Here is a 14495-nt window from a genome sequence, read left to right as displayed (position 1 = left end):
CATTTTGGTTGGTACTGGCTAATGCCAGTCGTGTTCAAACCCGAAGAAAACATAACCTCAAAGTTGTTTGTCCTTCAAAACTAGCTCGTACATGGAAATTCTTCTAAAGGTTCGTAAACTAGGCCCTCTGACGATGCTGAAAAGAAAGCTGTCAAAAACCTTGCGGTCCAACTCGGAAGAGGTGATCGCGAGCAAGGCAACTCGTTCAGCTCCAGACAACAGCGCGCTTCCCGACAAATCCAGTTATTTCCATAACGACGAGTCGTCTCTCACTTTCGAGCAAAAATTCCTAAACGTCCAATTGGAGTTGAACGAGGAGCTGAAGTCGTTGCAGTTTCGACCCCCCGTCGCGTACATTTACAACCCCCTCGAGTACGCGTTCAAGGCCAACGAGAGTTACGTGAGAAAGTACTGCCGGGGCCCCAAGAAACTGTTCTTCGTGGGCATGAATCCCGGCCCTTTCGGCATGGTCCAGACTGGGGTCCCTTTCGGAGAAATAAAGTGCGTCCGCGACTGGTTGAAGATAGAGGAGGAAATCGGTAAACCCGAGAAAGAGTGTCCGCAGCGCCCCGTTCTGGGGTTCGCTTGTACCAGGTCGGAAGTCAGCGGGGACAGGTTCTGGAACTTGCTGAAAAAGCTGTGCGGCACCCCCGACGCATTTTTCAAAAATTCTTTCGTGTATAATTATTGCCCCCTGGCCTTGCTCAAAAGCGACGGCGGCAATTTGACCCCGCGTGACATCAAGGTACCCCCGTTTCGTGTTTTTTGGGTATGCTGATTCACGTTTGTCTTCCAGGACACCAAACTGTTGGAGGAGATCTGCGACAAGTACTACTTCAAGATAATCCAGCTCCTTCAACCGGAAATCATCGTCGGGATCGGGGAATACGCCGAGAAGCGATCTCTGGCGACCTTGAAAGGCAAGGGTTGCGCCATCAAGGTCATCCGGTTGCCGCACCCCAGTCCCCGCTCTCTCAACAACCACAACTGGCCCGAAAAAGCCGAGACCTTCTTCCAAAAGAACGATCTGTTGAAGTACGTGACGGAGTAAAATGGAGCAGGAATTGACCCCCACCGAGCAGCAGTTCATGGAGAAGGCGTTCGCGTACGCGCACGAAGCCCTCGCCGCCAAGGAAGTCCCCGTGGGGTGCATTTTCGTCCACAACTCCGAAATCATCGCGCTGGGGCGGAACACCGTGAACGAGACGCGCAACGCCACGAGACACGCCGAAATTAACTGCATCGAACAAGTCACAGATTATTGCAGAGCAAACAACTTGGACTTGAACGACGTGTTTCGGGAAGTGCGCGTTTACGTGACCGTCGAGCCGTGCATCATGTGCATCAACGCGCTGTACGACTTGGGGGTTCACAGTGTGGTGTTTGGTTGCAAAAATGACAGATTTGGGGGAAAAACTGTTTTCGATGTTGGTAGTGTTAGGCAACCGACGACCGTCGTCAAAGGCGGGTACAGATCCGAGGAGGCCATGAAACTGCTCAAAAATTTCTACAGAGGGGTCAACCCCAGCGCGCCCCCTTCTAAGGTTAAGACCAGAGGGAAAAAGTCATAACCGCTCATTATTACCTTTTTTCGCTGTTTTTTGTTTGTAGTTTGTAGAGTTTATTTTTGTTGTCCAGAATAAAGTTTTGGTATATTTGTAAAATCTTCCAATTGCGTAAATATCCCGCAGAGGAAAGCACCGTCGAGTACAAACAATCAATTGCAAAATTTTTTAAACAAAGTATGTATTTCTCGGCAATTTAATAGTTAAATTTTTTTCTGAATAATAAAATTTGAATGTTTTTTTTAGGTAAAAAATAACCCTTTTCTTGAGCTTTGTTTTGAACGGTGTTTCGTGGTGAAGGCGGTTCGGGCTGAAGGAAATAAAGCTTGTTGGTGAGCATACTGTCAACTTATCATTTATGCAATAATTTAAAACTAGTTTTCTTATCTACAACTTTCAATATAAAAACGTACATATAAATAATCATACTATACAAAATAAACGGTGGCCGAAGTTTGAAGCTAACATTTGAAAATGACACCTAACTTCTGCAAGTCCTACGGACCAGGTGGCGCTAGAGTGGGTGATGTGAGAAACAAGTGAACCAGTCTATTGTAATGCGATGCAATGTCCACGGCGAAACGAAACCTGCGCGAAGCACTTCTAGTCACTTTACACTTACGGCGTAATGAAAAGAAAAAGAAAACTGGAATCCGGAACAGCCCTTTAAAATTTGGGAATGAAACAACACTGGTATTAAAATTTGTGAAAATCAAAAATCCTGAAAGCCCTTTCTTCAGACGGTCTCGACACTGGCCGAATGTCCGTTGGTCTGCGCGTAGTCCACCACGGGACTGGCCGGCCCCGTCGAGCAGCAACTGCTGCTGCTGCTGCCCGAGCACGAGTCGTTCGAGTCCGTTTCGGAGTCTTCCGAGTCCGAACTGCAAGTCTTGCTGCGCAACGCGGCGTTTTCGCGTTTTAAAGCTTCGTTTTCGATAGTCAGTCTTTCAACTTCGCTCTGCAGGACGAGGGGGTCGCTCACGGAGTCGCCCTCGTCGACGGGGCCCCGCTTGCGCTGCCGCTTCGACACCAGCTCCAGCTTGCTCTCCAACATCAGATACTCCTGGATCAGCTCGTCCTTCGACATCGACTGCAGCCGCTCCGCCTGCACGCTCTCGTACTGGTCGACGAAGTCCTTGATCAGGAACTGCTCCTCGTCGTCGGGCGACGAGTAGAACTCGCCCTCCGAGTCGACGCTGAAGCTGGAGTCTCGCGTCCTCCCCGCCGACGTCGTCGAGATCCGGTCGGCGTGCTTCAGGTTCTCGTCCAGCTCCTCGATGTTGCCGTGGTCCTCCAGCAGGAACTGGTTGCTGTTGTACGGGGCCTCGGGCTTTATGACTTTCGTCGACTTGCGACCGTTCTTCGGATATGGATACCTAAAAAACAACCAAACCCTCTATCAGTCCTGTGCCCAAGTGGGCGGGGCTCGGCCCCGATTGGCTCCCAACGAATAAGGTCACACACAGGAACGTCACACGCAACCCAATTTTTTCCGACTACAAAGAACAAAAACTGAATAAACAAAACAATAAGTCTCTTATAAACACGTTTTTTTGAAACATAAAACGTCTTTTATTTTGTCGTCGCATTAATCACCGAAATTAACCGTTTTTGCACAGATTTGTTCCGTTGTGCAATGCAATCGTTAATTACGTTATTGAAAAATGTCGGTCAAAAAACTGATACGCAACGGTTGGACTGACACGATGACGTTGAGGCGCAACTAACATCAATTCCTTTGTCTGCTCTGCGGTGTTGCAATTTTGTAAACATTACTAATTTGTACGTTGCGGCACTTCGACGAATTTATAAAAACATCACAAATGACACCGCTCCAGAAAATCGCATTACGAAACAAAAAACAAACAGGAAAACGTGTGGAAACATTAGAACCGTCATCGTCGATGCATTTGTATTCGTGCCGAAGAAAAACGGTAATCTTTTTGTATTTTTTCTTGTTTGCTCGTTAATCTTGTCTGCGACCATTCTATCGTGAAAAATCTCCGAACAGGTTCAAATGCAACGGGAGTAAAAAAACGTCAAACGATAATTAAAATGACTTGACGAAATATTTTTACAAGTCAGCAAAACGAGCAAAACCGCTGAACAAATAACATTTGTCTCGTTCAGGAACGAAGTCAAACTTCGAAGTTGGTGTCACTCGAGCATTACTGACATTTAACAACTGCCAACTTGACTATTATTATCGCACTTGACTTGTTATTGTCATGTTTGGGGACGCATCTATCAGCGACGCACGACGAACAACAAAACACCATCACGCGAGTGTTTTTGACAAATGAAAAAGTGCGAGACGGTGCAGTAGCCAGTAGCGTTCACGTGACCGAACGGTGTATTTGAAAAGAATAATCCAAAAGTTAATCCGCGCATTAAACCAAACAAAAAATATTTGTTCTGTATTTTGCACTTTATCAAATAATCGCCGCCAATCATCTTCACATAAAAATGTGCAAACACTCTATTTAAACTCGCTTAAGTCGATCCGTATCAAGTTATTTGTTTCCATCGTTCTACGTTCTTCTAGACCCAGTGGGCGTTGTAAATTTGTATTTGACAACACCAGTTGCTCATTTTTGACGATTGTTGCGTGTTGTTTGACAACTGGCGTGTTCGTAAAGTTAAATCGGTGTAGAATTTGTAGAAAATCAATAACGGTTGTTTAGTTTTTGATAAACGTTCAATTGTTACCGGTCGGCCGATGCCCCATTGCTCGACCTATAGTAAATTCAAAAAACTCCTGGACTGTCAAAATTAAATTTTAAATAAAATGCTTGTTTTGACTGTACTTAGATATAAAAAAAATTCGCTAGTGTACCGACATCAAAATCTAGTTACAAAATATATTTAGGTTATGTTTTCATTTTTAATCATTGAACTAAAAATGTTTTAAATCATTCATTGCTGCAACTAAATGAATTAGAGCAATTTAATAAAGTTTATAAGAAACACGCGACAAACTGAAAACAGGTAACGAATTAAACAACAACCAAAATCATCAAAAATGTTTCATTTATTCAGAAGAAAATTATTTAACACTTGATTAACACTTATCTCTCCAAAATTTTGATTTGTGAATCACAAGAACGAACACCAATTCTTAGTTAACAATACTGGAGCGGCTTTGGCACAAATTTATGATTTCTTCCCGTTATTATCACTTTTTTGTTTGTTCCTCATAATAATTTCTTATGGCCCTCTTCTCTCGCGCCAATAGAACCACCCTAGTTCGTTTTTAACTTTCCATTTTTACCTTTTTACAAAATACACTTAAATAATTTTGCAATTTATTTGACAATGTCAATTTAAACAAATGAATAGTTTGAAAAATTAAAAAATCATAGATAACAACTGGGCAATATGAAAATAACTAGTGATTTAACCAACCTAACAACTGCAATTTTGATTTTGACAGTCCAGATGTTTATTGAATGGACTTTACTGTGTAAGATTTGCGTTTCTATCGTCGCCATTTTACAACAAAAAAAAAAAAGAAGCAAATCGGATTTGATTCACGATTTCACGCCGAGCGAATTTATTAATCTTGTTTACGCCACGAAATTATAATAAATATCTGCGTATCGTGACGTTCCAGGTGAAAAATAAATTCGAAACGAAGATGGCTCCGCCCGTTATGCATATTCATAAGTGTGGTAAAACGCAAAAAGGTTTTAATCGCTTTCGACAAAATTAAAAAATGTAATGCATCGCGTTTCATTACGCACAGTCCGAGTCGTTCCCACAAACAAGAAAAAATCCTTTCGTGTCGGTTAGATTTTCATCTGTGCGTACCCACATCGTCGCGCACATTCGTCCTTTGTTGTTGTCGACTCCTTGCACTTGTAGGTGCACCTGCAAGCTGTGAATTTTTGCATATCCAGTTTGCACTTCCACCTCGATCTGTGGAATTAGTCGAAATCACGCGGACCAGTTTATTCTTGCTGGATAAATGTTAACGTCTACATTTACAATCTTTGACATTTCCGTTGACATACCTGAAACCGCAAAAATTACCAAATTTACGGTACAGTCCTGATAAGAATTCTCACTCGACGCGCGAGGGTTGGTTTCGGGGTGGCTCAGTTGGGGCGCGTTTCGAATCGCGTCCGGCTGCGATTGTTTAACTTTTCAATTATGACGGCTCCTGTCCGGTCGAGACTTTTCGAAATAAACGCGCAACTAGGAGAAAAAGTCGTCGCCTTGACAATTAGTCGAGTTAGAACAGCGACAAGGCTACCAACCGCAAAAATTCCTAAAAAATCACTTGTCCGCTGACATTTCGTTCTCGTTATTTCTGAACGCAATTTTTCAAACGGTTGAACTCGTTACGTCGATGCTTTGTTGCCCAAAACGGGTTCTGCGTTTGGCGTTCTTAACTGTCTTTATGAATGTAGATCCTTATCGTAATGTTCCATTGTTGGACGTCGACTTTTTCCTCGGAAGGATTTATTTAATCCCAGAAAGGGTTTCGTTAATGACTGAGTTACCTGTTGAAAACGTCAAACTTCCACACCGGCCCCCACAAATTTACGATCAGGTGGCTTCGACGTAAGGCCCCCCCGCTACGAGTGGGAGGAGCGCCGCTTTTCTCATCACTTTTCCTTTCTTTTCGTCGCGTTCTCGACGCCGTTGATGGTCGTATAAATTGTAAAATGTTATTAAAGAGCGGTGACGTTTCCCAACTCGAGAAAAACGATCGATTAGTAATGTCCTTTGTTTTTGTGTCATCGTTGCATCAACGTCACTCGCGACGTGCTTATCTGTCACACAACGTTCACATCTCGCCATCTCCTTCGTCCATGACCTAGCCGTGACGTCATCAATCCTGCCCGTTGCAAATTATGGCATAAGAAAAATCGAAAATTGAACGTTCGACATCTGGACGCAATTGTTTCGGCACAATCTGACACGACGACAGTTCGATGCGAAAAAATCGCAAACGACAAACCAAGAGATTCGCGAAAAAAACGCCCCAACGATGAAAAACCAGTCGCCGAAACGGGTTTTTCTCGAACGCAGTCCATTGTGGCCGTGAGAATTCGCAGATAACGAAAAGAAAACTGCAGATTTCTCTGTGCCAGAATGCCCCCTCAAGGGCGACCGCGTTCTGCAGATAGTCGCAATTATGTCAATCTGTCAAACGACGATTGTTTTTCGATGTTTGTCCGAAAACGTTCTCATTTGTCAGATTGTTAATTTGTTTGTAAAAAGTGGACAATGCCGTGCGCGTCCTAGTCCTGACGTGACATGTTTGCGTAAATCAAGGTGCAGACATGGGGGGGGCTCGTGACGGTTTCAGGTGGCGCCACTTTCCTTTTCGAAAAATCGCGACACCGGAGGCTAGATTTTCACCAGGTGGATGATCAGGTCGCTGTGGGGGCAATAAATTTCGCCGAGTGTTGCGTAAACGCTCGATTAGATGGAGAGGCGGACCGTCGATGTTTTAATTCGTGGCGGAAGCGACAATATGCGAAAGTGGCGATGTGTCTGGTGGAGATTGACATCGTTCTTGTCGAATTAGGGAGGCATTAGAGCAATTTGCAGGCGCGTAATTGGCTGCACTTCCGCATTAATTAATTCGGGCGTTCGGTGGAAGCGTTGCTGGCGGAGGGGCCTTGACATATTTCGCGGATTTCGAACAACTCCGCCGGCAAATCGATTGACACCGTCTTTTCGAAACAGTTGCGTTTTGACACAAGTGACGTTTGCGTCTGTCAATATTAAATTTCCGTTACGTCTCTATTAAAAAATCTTTCAGGGCCTACTCCTGCGCACTCGGCCGGGTCGGAGCCGACTCCGCGAGGGGTGGGCCCCTCCCCCAAAAATCCAAATTTCCTCACCTCCTTTTTGATTTTCCTCGTCTCGTCTTCCTCTTCTTCGTCGGTATTTCGCACTCGGGCGACTTCGGTTTCGGTTCGGGCCTGGGCGGTGCGCACGCATCTTTCTGTTGAGCGACGTCACCTTGGAGAAGCGCAGCAGGCGTTTTCCGATCCTGGATTTCCGGCCCGATTTCACCACATTTTCCACTCATTTTCGGCGATCCAACCCTCTGGACCTCCATCTGACCATCGACGCACTCAGACGGCGCTGTTATCTGGGAGCACTCTCGTCGCCAGCTCGCGACCAAATGCACTCGGCTCGACGTAAAGCGCCATTTTCTCGCAGCACAGTTTGTTTGTTTCCCAACTGGGGCGCTGTGTCGCGTTGTTTATCCCCAGCAAGGGTGGGGGGACGGCGCCCAACCCATTTTACCAGAAAAGGGAAATGCACCCGATTGGGATGGTTTCCGCCGCCGCCGTGGGGCCCCGACCCCGGATTATGCAACGCGATCGCCGACTGTTTCTGGTTTCTGCAACCGGTGACAGCGACAGCAGGCGACTTCGCGGTCCACTCCAGAAGAAAAATCCGCGGCCCTTGCAACCGCTCCTTTTGCCACCTCTTCAGGTCCATCCGGAATCTGCACAAAATCAACAATCCATCGATGGCGCCTGATTTTGACGTGAAAGGTCGACGGATGGATGCGCTGCCGCCGAAGAGGAGAAAGGACGATAGAAAGTGCACGTCAAAGTCGGCATCTTCGATTTATTTATCGCATCCAGAAACCTCAACCGCGAAGAAAAATGAGACAAAAATACCGCAATCGCACGTTTATCTTTAGTAATTTTATTTATAATCTTGCGGTGGGTTGGACTAAATGCACCATCGCCCTCACAGTAGGTCTTGGTCGACTTCTTGTTGTCATCCTGCAACACATAACCCAACGCAAACAAACATTTCTTCTAAAAAATTTCAAACGACTCCTTTCAACAGCACAACCGGTTTCATTATCTCTTGGCCGTAAATAAAAACCGTGTGGATGTTTACGTGATTTAAAAATAAACGCTATTATGTGAACCTCTTCCTTTCTCGATCTTTCACGTTCGTTATTGTTTTATCGACGGGGATCGATCGATCGCGTGAGGGTTGCAAAATTGCAACAGTCGACCTTGACGGTTACGCATTACGCAATGGGGCAAAGTAGCCTCGTCTAGATGGGGCACGATTCCGCGACGCCGCCCCCGGACCGCTTTGTTTGCTGCGAGAGCGTTGCCCCAAACAAATGAACGTCGCTTCTGAACCGGAAAAAGTGCAGTTCCCCTATCAACAACCCAGATTGATAAGGCCCACTGAAAACAGTTTCGAGCGATAAGCGCTCGCCTTGGCCTCCCCATCAATATACATTTGTTTGGAGGAATAAAAGAGGCGATAAGGCTATAATTACCGTCGTTGTTATGCATTATTCAAATAACTGTAATTTTTCACGAGCTGCTGGCAAAAAACTTCCAAATATTGGCAACACTTGCTGCTGCGTCTCTGTCGCTCTCGCGTCGATCCCGCTCTTCTGTCTTGGTCGACGTCTCCGGCTGATCAGTGAGGTTAGGTGCACCTGTCACTTGTGATTGATAAACAACAACAAACCTACCCCTTTTCTGGGCAAGTTTCGATTAAACCGTAAAAATAGGCTGAGACGATGTCCACCAGTTACAATATCGAGTGGTAAGTAGCGATCAAAGCGAAATTAATCAGCTGACACCGTTTACGCTGCCAGGAAAACATCCACGAATGACTGTTTTGCCCCAAAAACCACCGAACTGGTCGGGGTCAAGACCAACGACCACCCTTTGAAGACTGCTTTTGTGAGTGTCGCGGCTTCTATCGCAGTTTAACGTTGCGGATTAGGTTACAGAGAGGGTCCCGCGTCGGATTTTGGGGTCGCAGCCCAGCACCGGTAGGACCACCCCGGTGTCTACCCCTTCCGTCATCCTGGAACCGTTGAGCATGGCTCTGGAGGGCGTAGACCCCTTGACAGCGTTTGCAATAGAAGAGATGGACCCACTGTCGAAACTTGCAGCAGAGGAGGTATTGATCGAGAAAAAGTATTTCTGTGGTAATTCGTTGTTTCAGAGCAGAGAAAGTCGCGACTCGGGACCGGACAAAAAATTGTCTGAGCAGAAATCTGAGGTGGAGCCGTGGGCGGGAAAAAAAGCGGGGATATTGTCAAAGTACACCACATCCGAGAAAATATCAATTGTGACCAGTTTTCTGTCAGATGGGGAGAAAGGTTGTTTGTGATTTTGCTCGATTTGTTGTGATTCCGTGGTTTTCAGTGGTTGTCAAAGCTCAGAGTACTGCTGTTGATAAAATGCAACACAGACTAGAGCAGTTGGACTACATTGAAGAGGGATCACAAACGAAATTGAACCTGTCACAAACTGAGTATGTGACCCGGATTGAACAACTCAACAGGGAGCTGGTCTCAGCTTGGAATTCTGAACAGAGAGTCAAGGCTTTAAAAATAGCGATCCAGTGTGCCAAATTACTGGCCGATACGAGCGTTTTGCGCTTTTACCCCAGCAAATTCGTCCTCATCACGGACATCTTGGACGTCTTTGGACAACTAGTGTACAACAGGTTGAGCACCAAGACGGACTCCCACAAGTACAGTCGTCTCGCGCAAATCTGCCGCAAAAACTGACGCGATTTTTTCAGACAAATTCCCAAAATGTCGAATTTACCGGACGACTTCACCCCCGACATGGTCTCAGATTTGACGAAAGAAACGTGTCTCAACTGGTTCTACAAAATAGCGTCCATCAGAGAGTTAGTTCCGAGACTGTACGTCGAGATGGCGCTGATCAAGTCGTACTATTTCCTGTCGTTGAGGTAGACCCACGATATATACAGGGTTGCCACGTAGGGCGCCCCCGCAATTTCTCAACTAACTGTGCACTATTATTAGCGAATGTCAGGAGGCCTTGAGACGCATGGCCCACATGATCTCCGGGATAGGCAACCCCATTGTGGCTGTTTACGCGCGGTGTTATCTGTGCCGGGTGGGGCGCGGCGTGTCGAACCGCATCAAAAACAAACAATATCTGCTGCAAAACTTCCACAGGTTCCTTAACAGCTATCACCACGTGAGTGGCCACGCAACAAACAATTTTATCTCTGACCGCAATTCCAGCTCTTCAGCAGCAGCGTCAAGGCCGAACTCGCCCAGCAAAAGATGTCCTTGTCGGTGTACACGACCTTGTTCACCCCGGCCCTGGACTACATGCTGCAGACGGTGGCGTACGACGCTTCCGACGCCCTCATCGACGACCTCTCGACGCAGTGCAAGAATCACGGCAACAGGTACACCGAGACCAGTCCCGTCACGTCATTCACCGCCCTCTTTCAGCTCGTTGATTCTCAACACGATGATGTCGGCGTTCAAGCCGAGCTGCATCTCCAAGCGGGCGCTGCAGTTCATGGAGATGATGGAGCAGTGCCTCGACCAGGGAATCCCGCTGTACTCGCTCTTGCGAACCCTGGGCCTGTGCGTGAGCGTGGCGCCCCCACCGCTGGACCACCGCCGGCAAATCTTGAACGCGGCGTGGCGCCACATAACGGCCTTGAAAGAAGTGGAAGAGTACGTGGCGTGCGCCGAGCCCTGGATCCTCTACGTCGTCAAGTACTTTTCGGTAGGCGACGCGGATGGCGCCGCCGCTACACTACACAGCTTTGTTTCAGCACCGCGAGATCAACACGATCCTGGCCGACATCATCGAACACGTCGCACCGGACAGGAGCTACGAGCAGTACTACCCCCAGCTGAAGAACGTAGTCGAGAACATCGTCCTCAACATACAAGACTTCGAAGCGCTGCTCGTGATGGTACCGTATTAAAATTGACGTTCGATACAGTTTGATTGTGGTGCCCTCTAGGACAACTTCCTGCCGCTCATCGACCTCTTCCAGCAGGAGTCGATCAGGGTGGAGGTGTGCAAGAAAATCCTGCTGGGGAGCAAGAGCACCGTGCACTTGGTCAACGACGCTGTGGTGGTCAACGCCCTCATGTTCTTGTGCACGACGCTGCACGACTCCGTCAACGCGCTCACTCCTGACGACGAGTACAGGCAGATTGGGGAGATCTTGTGTCACGTCATCAAGACGATCGACTACGGGCGCGATTTTGAGCAGCAGCTCACTTTCTACGTCGAGGCCAGGGGGATGTTTTCCAACGTGGACATAGTTTTCGTGCAGCTGGTCCAGGTGAGCGCGGAGATCTTCACAGACAGGTGTGACCAAGTTGTTTCAGTGCGTCAACGCCCTCTCCGTCAAGACCCGACAGATCGTCAAAGGACTCCACACCAGGAAAACCGGCGACTTTGTGCGAGCGTGCGCCGCCTATTGTTTCATCACGATTCCGTCGATCAAATCGGTGAAGCATCGGTTGCGCTTGTATCTGCTTTCGGGGCAGGTGGCGCTGTTCAATCAGTGTCTGGGCCAGGCTGACGCATGTTTCAAGGCCGCCGCAACTACCCTCGCCGAAGTACAAACCGACAGGTCCCACTTCCCTGAGACCGAGTTGATCCCTTACGTAAAACAGTTCCTATCAATACTCTTGGTCGTACCGGACAATCCCGACTGTAGCGTCTTGAACCTGACACGCTCGGTCTTAAACGTCCTGCAGGGGTACACCTGGGAAGCCAACACTTCTCTGATTTGCATTTATCTGAGTGTCATTGACATGCTGAGTGTGATGGCGCAAGAGTGGTACCCGTACCACATCGACAAAGGTGGTAGAAATCTATGAGTCGTATCTCGTGTGAAGTCTTCTTTTCTAGTCGAATCGAACGATTCTTTGTACGGTTCCGACCGGAAGTTTATCGCCGAAGTTAATAAAATATGTTCGGTGGTGACTGGCGAGTTGATGGCGAAGTTGCAGGCAGTGGGGCCCTGCACGAAGCAGTCGTCTTTAGCGATGGAATTGTTTGTTAGGGTGGCCGTGAGGAACGATCTGACAAGTCAGACGACGGTCTTAGCGTTAAATCTGTGGAATTTGGCCGTGAAAGATGACTCCATCGACAAGAAATATTTGGTGAGTATCGAGCACTGTCAAGGTTATTTTTGTCCGAGTGGGCGTCGATAGGAGGCGCTGTTTGTGACAGGTCTACGCGTCATGCTATTGGTTGGTAACTGGGAAAACTTCTTCAGGAAGTACGGACATTTTGAAAACCGGCTTGCAAATAAAAGCGTCGGATTTATTAAATGTCTTTATTCCTAAGTAAAACAGTAAAATAAAATTGTTGAGATTTCAGTTATAAAGAGATTGTGAAATGAAATGTTTCGAGATTCAGCCGAAGTTACCGAATAAAATGTGTGTAAATTACGAGATTACAAACATAATTTGAGATTGTTTCAGGCGAGAACGAGAGACTATTTAAAAAAGAAGAGTTTTTCTTGCAACAATACGAGCCTGCAAGAACTAGTGGAAAAATTAGAATGATGTAAACTTCGACATTTTTGATAAAAAATAAAGAATATTTTGGGTAAATAGTTTCATTTGGGCCGACCGCGACCTCTACCCCCTCCGACTTTCTTTTTCTTATTGGGCGTTTCTTTTTTAGTATCAAGCTTACGTTTGGCAGGTGTTGTGGACAGTACTTTGAAGAAACCGTCCAATCGCCCTTGGGTGGTACCGCTGCGTGACTTTAACAACTTCTTAACGCCGTTTCTGACACGTTCCTCGTTGAATTGTTTGTCGCCACACAAGAACTTGACCATGGCCTCTTCATCAGGATCAGTCCACTTCAGCTGCAAAAACAAAACACACAAAGAAATTATCAATCGCGGAAAAAGAGCGAAAACAACGCTCTACCTCCACAGTGGACGGGTCTAAGACTTCAGGTTCATAAAACAGCCGTCTGGCCCCTTCATAATTCCACTCCTCTGGCGCCGGATATTTATTGAGGTCGATGTTCTTGAGGACCTCGTCGATACTTTTGTGTTTTTTTATCAACTCTATTGCCCTTTTTGGCCCAATTCCTCTAATACTCTCGGTGTAGTCGCATCCGAGAAGGATGCACAGATCTACAAACTCCTTTTGTTTGAGGTCCAGCCCCTCTAAAACCTTGTCCAGGTGGATCTCCTGCACTGGCATCTTCCTCGCCTCGCTGAAGGTCAAATGACGCAGCAGAATGTTAGACCCGAAGGTGAGCGCGTCCATATCCTCGGTCGCCGTCGCGAAGACGTGTCCCGATTTGACCAAAGCGGCGCATTGAGCCTCCGCCTCGCAGGGGGCCTCGATAAACGGTACCCCCATTAGCGTCAACAACTGTTTGGCTTCGTCGGCGTGATGGCGAGTGACTTTGACTAATCGCCGGTTGAATCGGTCGATTTCAGCGGCGTCGCCCTGCTCGGTCGCTTTGGCCAGAGCCTTCTGGGCCTCATCGCGGCGCTCCTGCCGCTTGTTCAGTTCGGTGGACTTGAGCTCTGGGGGTTTACCGTCGAAAACGTAGACCGGCTTGATTCCGTTCTCGATGAGGCGGATTGTGCGGTAGAAAGTGCCAAGGAGGTGCGACGTGGTCTCGCCGTCGACGGAGGTGAGTTGGCCGCTGTCGTTTCTGACGGCTATGAGGAACTGGTACAGGCACATGGAGGCGTCTATCGCGATTTTTCGGCCTGAAACGGGGGGAATAAATTGAGGGTGGGTGCAAGGGGGCTGACTCACCAAAATAGTGTTTGATTTCGCTCTCTTTGATGGCCTGGGGGGCCACGTCGGCTAGGAGACGCGTTAAGCCCTGAATTCCCATCCCGCTTGAGATTCCTGGTGACAAAACGGAGCGATGTGAGTTTCCCGCGCTTTTTTAGGGTTAAGTAACTTTTGAATTTTACACTTACTTAACTTGATTCGAAGTGTTATTGGGTGGTGGAGCACTTAAACTAACATTTCGCTCAAAGCGATCCGTTGCTTTGTAAACGTTTTCACTTTGAAATTGTTAGTTGTTTGATTTGAGAATTGAGAGAGGTTAGTGTCGAATCGAAGAACTTTCACCAGGTTGGCCAACTGGGCGGTTGGCTCACTTGTGAGTGCGAACGCAGCTGTCT

The 14495-nt window shown here is 47.2% G+C and overlaps 5 protein-coding genes across 6 annotated transcripts; 3 read left to right on the top strand and 2 right to left on the bottom strand.

Annotated features, from left to right (window-relative positions):
* The first annotated feature begins 11 nt into the window (after positions 1-11).
* Positions 12-1165, top strand: Smug (Single-strand-selective monofunctional uracil-DNA glycosylase). The gene is made up of 2 exons (XM_069039376.1): positions 12-745; positions 797-1165. Exons 1-2 carry the CDS (start codon positions 92-94, stop codon positions 1049-1051), a joined length of 909 nt encoding a protein of 302 aa, XP_068895477.1. The 5' UTR covers positions 12-91; the 3' UTR covers positions 1052-1165.
* LOC138124361 (tRNA-specific adenosine deaminase 2) lies at positions 1053-1664 on the top strand. Its single transcript, XM_069039397.1, has one exon. The coding sequence runs from the start codon at positions 1053-1055 to the stop codon at positions 1569-1571; it is 519 nt and encodes a 172-aa protein (XP_068895498.1). The 3' UTR covers positions 1572-1664.
* Positions 1665-1904: 240 nt separating this feature from the next.
* On the bottom strand, positions 1905-8515 carry Hexim (Hexamethylene bisacetamide inducible). 2 transcript variants are annotated; one of them, XM_069039377.1, is made up of 2 exons: positions 7424-8515; positions 1905-2941 (listed from the first exon to the last, which is right to left on the bottom strand). In XM_069039377.1, the coding sequence occupies exons 1-2, from the start codon at positions 7642-7644 to the stop codon at positions 2302-2304; spliced, it is 861 nt and encodes a 286-aa protein (XP_068895478.1). In that variant the 5' UTR covers positions 7645-8515; the 3' UTR covers positions 1905-2301. The 2 variants fall into 2 exon arrangements, with proteins under 2 accessions (XP_068895478.1, XP_068895479.1); XM_069039378.1 differs by lacking the exon at positions 7424-8515 and adding an exon at positions 5376-5572.
* A 118-nt stretch (positions 8516-8633) lies between these two features.
* On the top strand, positions 8634-12942 carry LOC138124295 (VPS35 endosomal protein-sorting factor-like). The gene is made up of 14 exons (XM_069039294.1): positions 8634-9119; positions 9172-9259; positions 9303-9482; positions 9528-9684; positions 9731-10061; positions 10113-10286; positions 10363-10540; positions 10588-10757; positions 10804-11086; positions 11136-11279; positions 11331-11657; positions 11704-12184; positions 12233-12486; positions 12811-12942. The coding sequence occupies exons 1-14, from the start codon at positions 9094-9096 to the stop codon at positions 12892-12894; spliced, it is 2877 nt and encodes a 958-aa protein (XP_068895395.1). The 5' UTR covers positions 8634-9093; the 3' UTR covers positions 12895-12942.
* Positions 12649-14437, bottom strand: Fen1 (flap endonuclease 1). Its single transcript, XM_069039358.1, has 4 exons — positions 14289-14437; positions 14119-14214; positions 13267-14069; positions 12649-13202 (listed from the first exon to the last, which is right to left on the bottom strand). The coding sequence occupies exons 2-4, from the start codon at positions 14198-14200 to the stop codon at positions 12948-12950; spliced, it is 1140 nt and encodes a 379-aa protein (XP_068895459.1). The 5' UTR covers positions 14201-14214; positions 14289-14437; the 3' UTR covers positions 12649-12947.
* Positions 14438-14495: the final 58 nt, after the last annotated feature.

Source organism: Tenebrio molitor, chromosome 2 (assembly GCF_963966145.1).
Source record: "Tenebrio molitor chromosome 2, icTenMoli1.1, whole genome shotgun sequence".
Classification (NCBI taxonomy): Eukaryota; Metazoa; Arthropoda; class Insecta; order Coleoptera; family Tenebrionidae; genus Tenebrio; species Tenebrio molitor.
The sequence above is the reverse complement of the archived record's forward strand: the minus strand, read 5'-3'. Positions and strand labels throughout refer to the sequence as shown.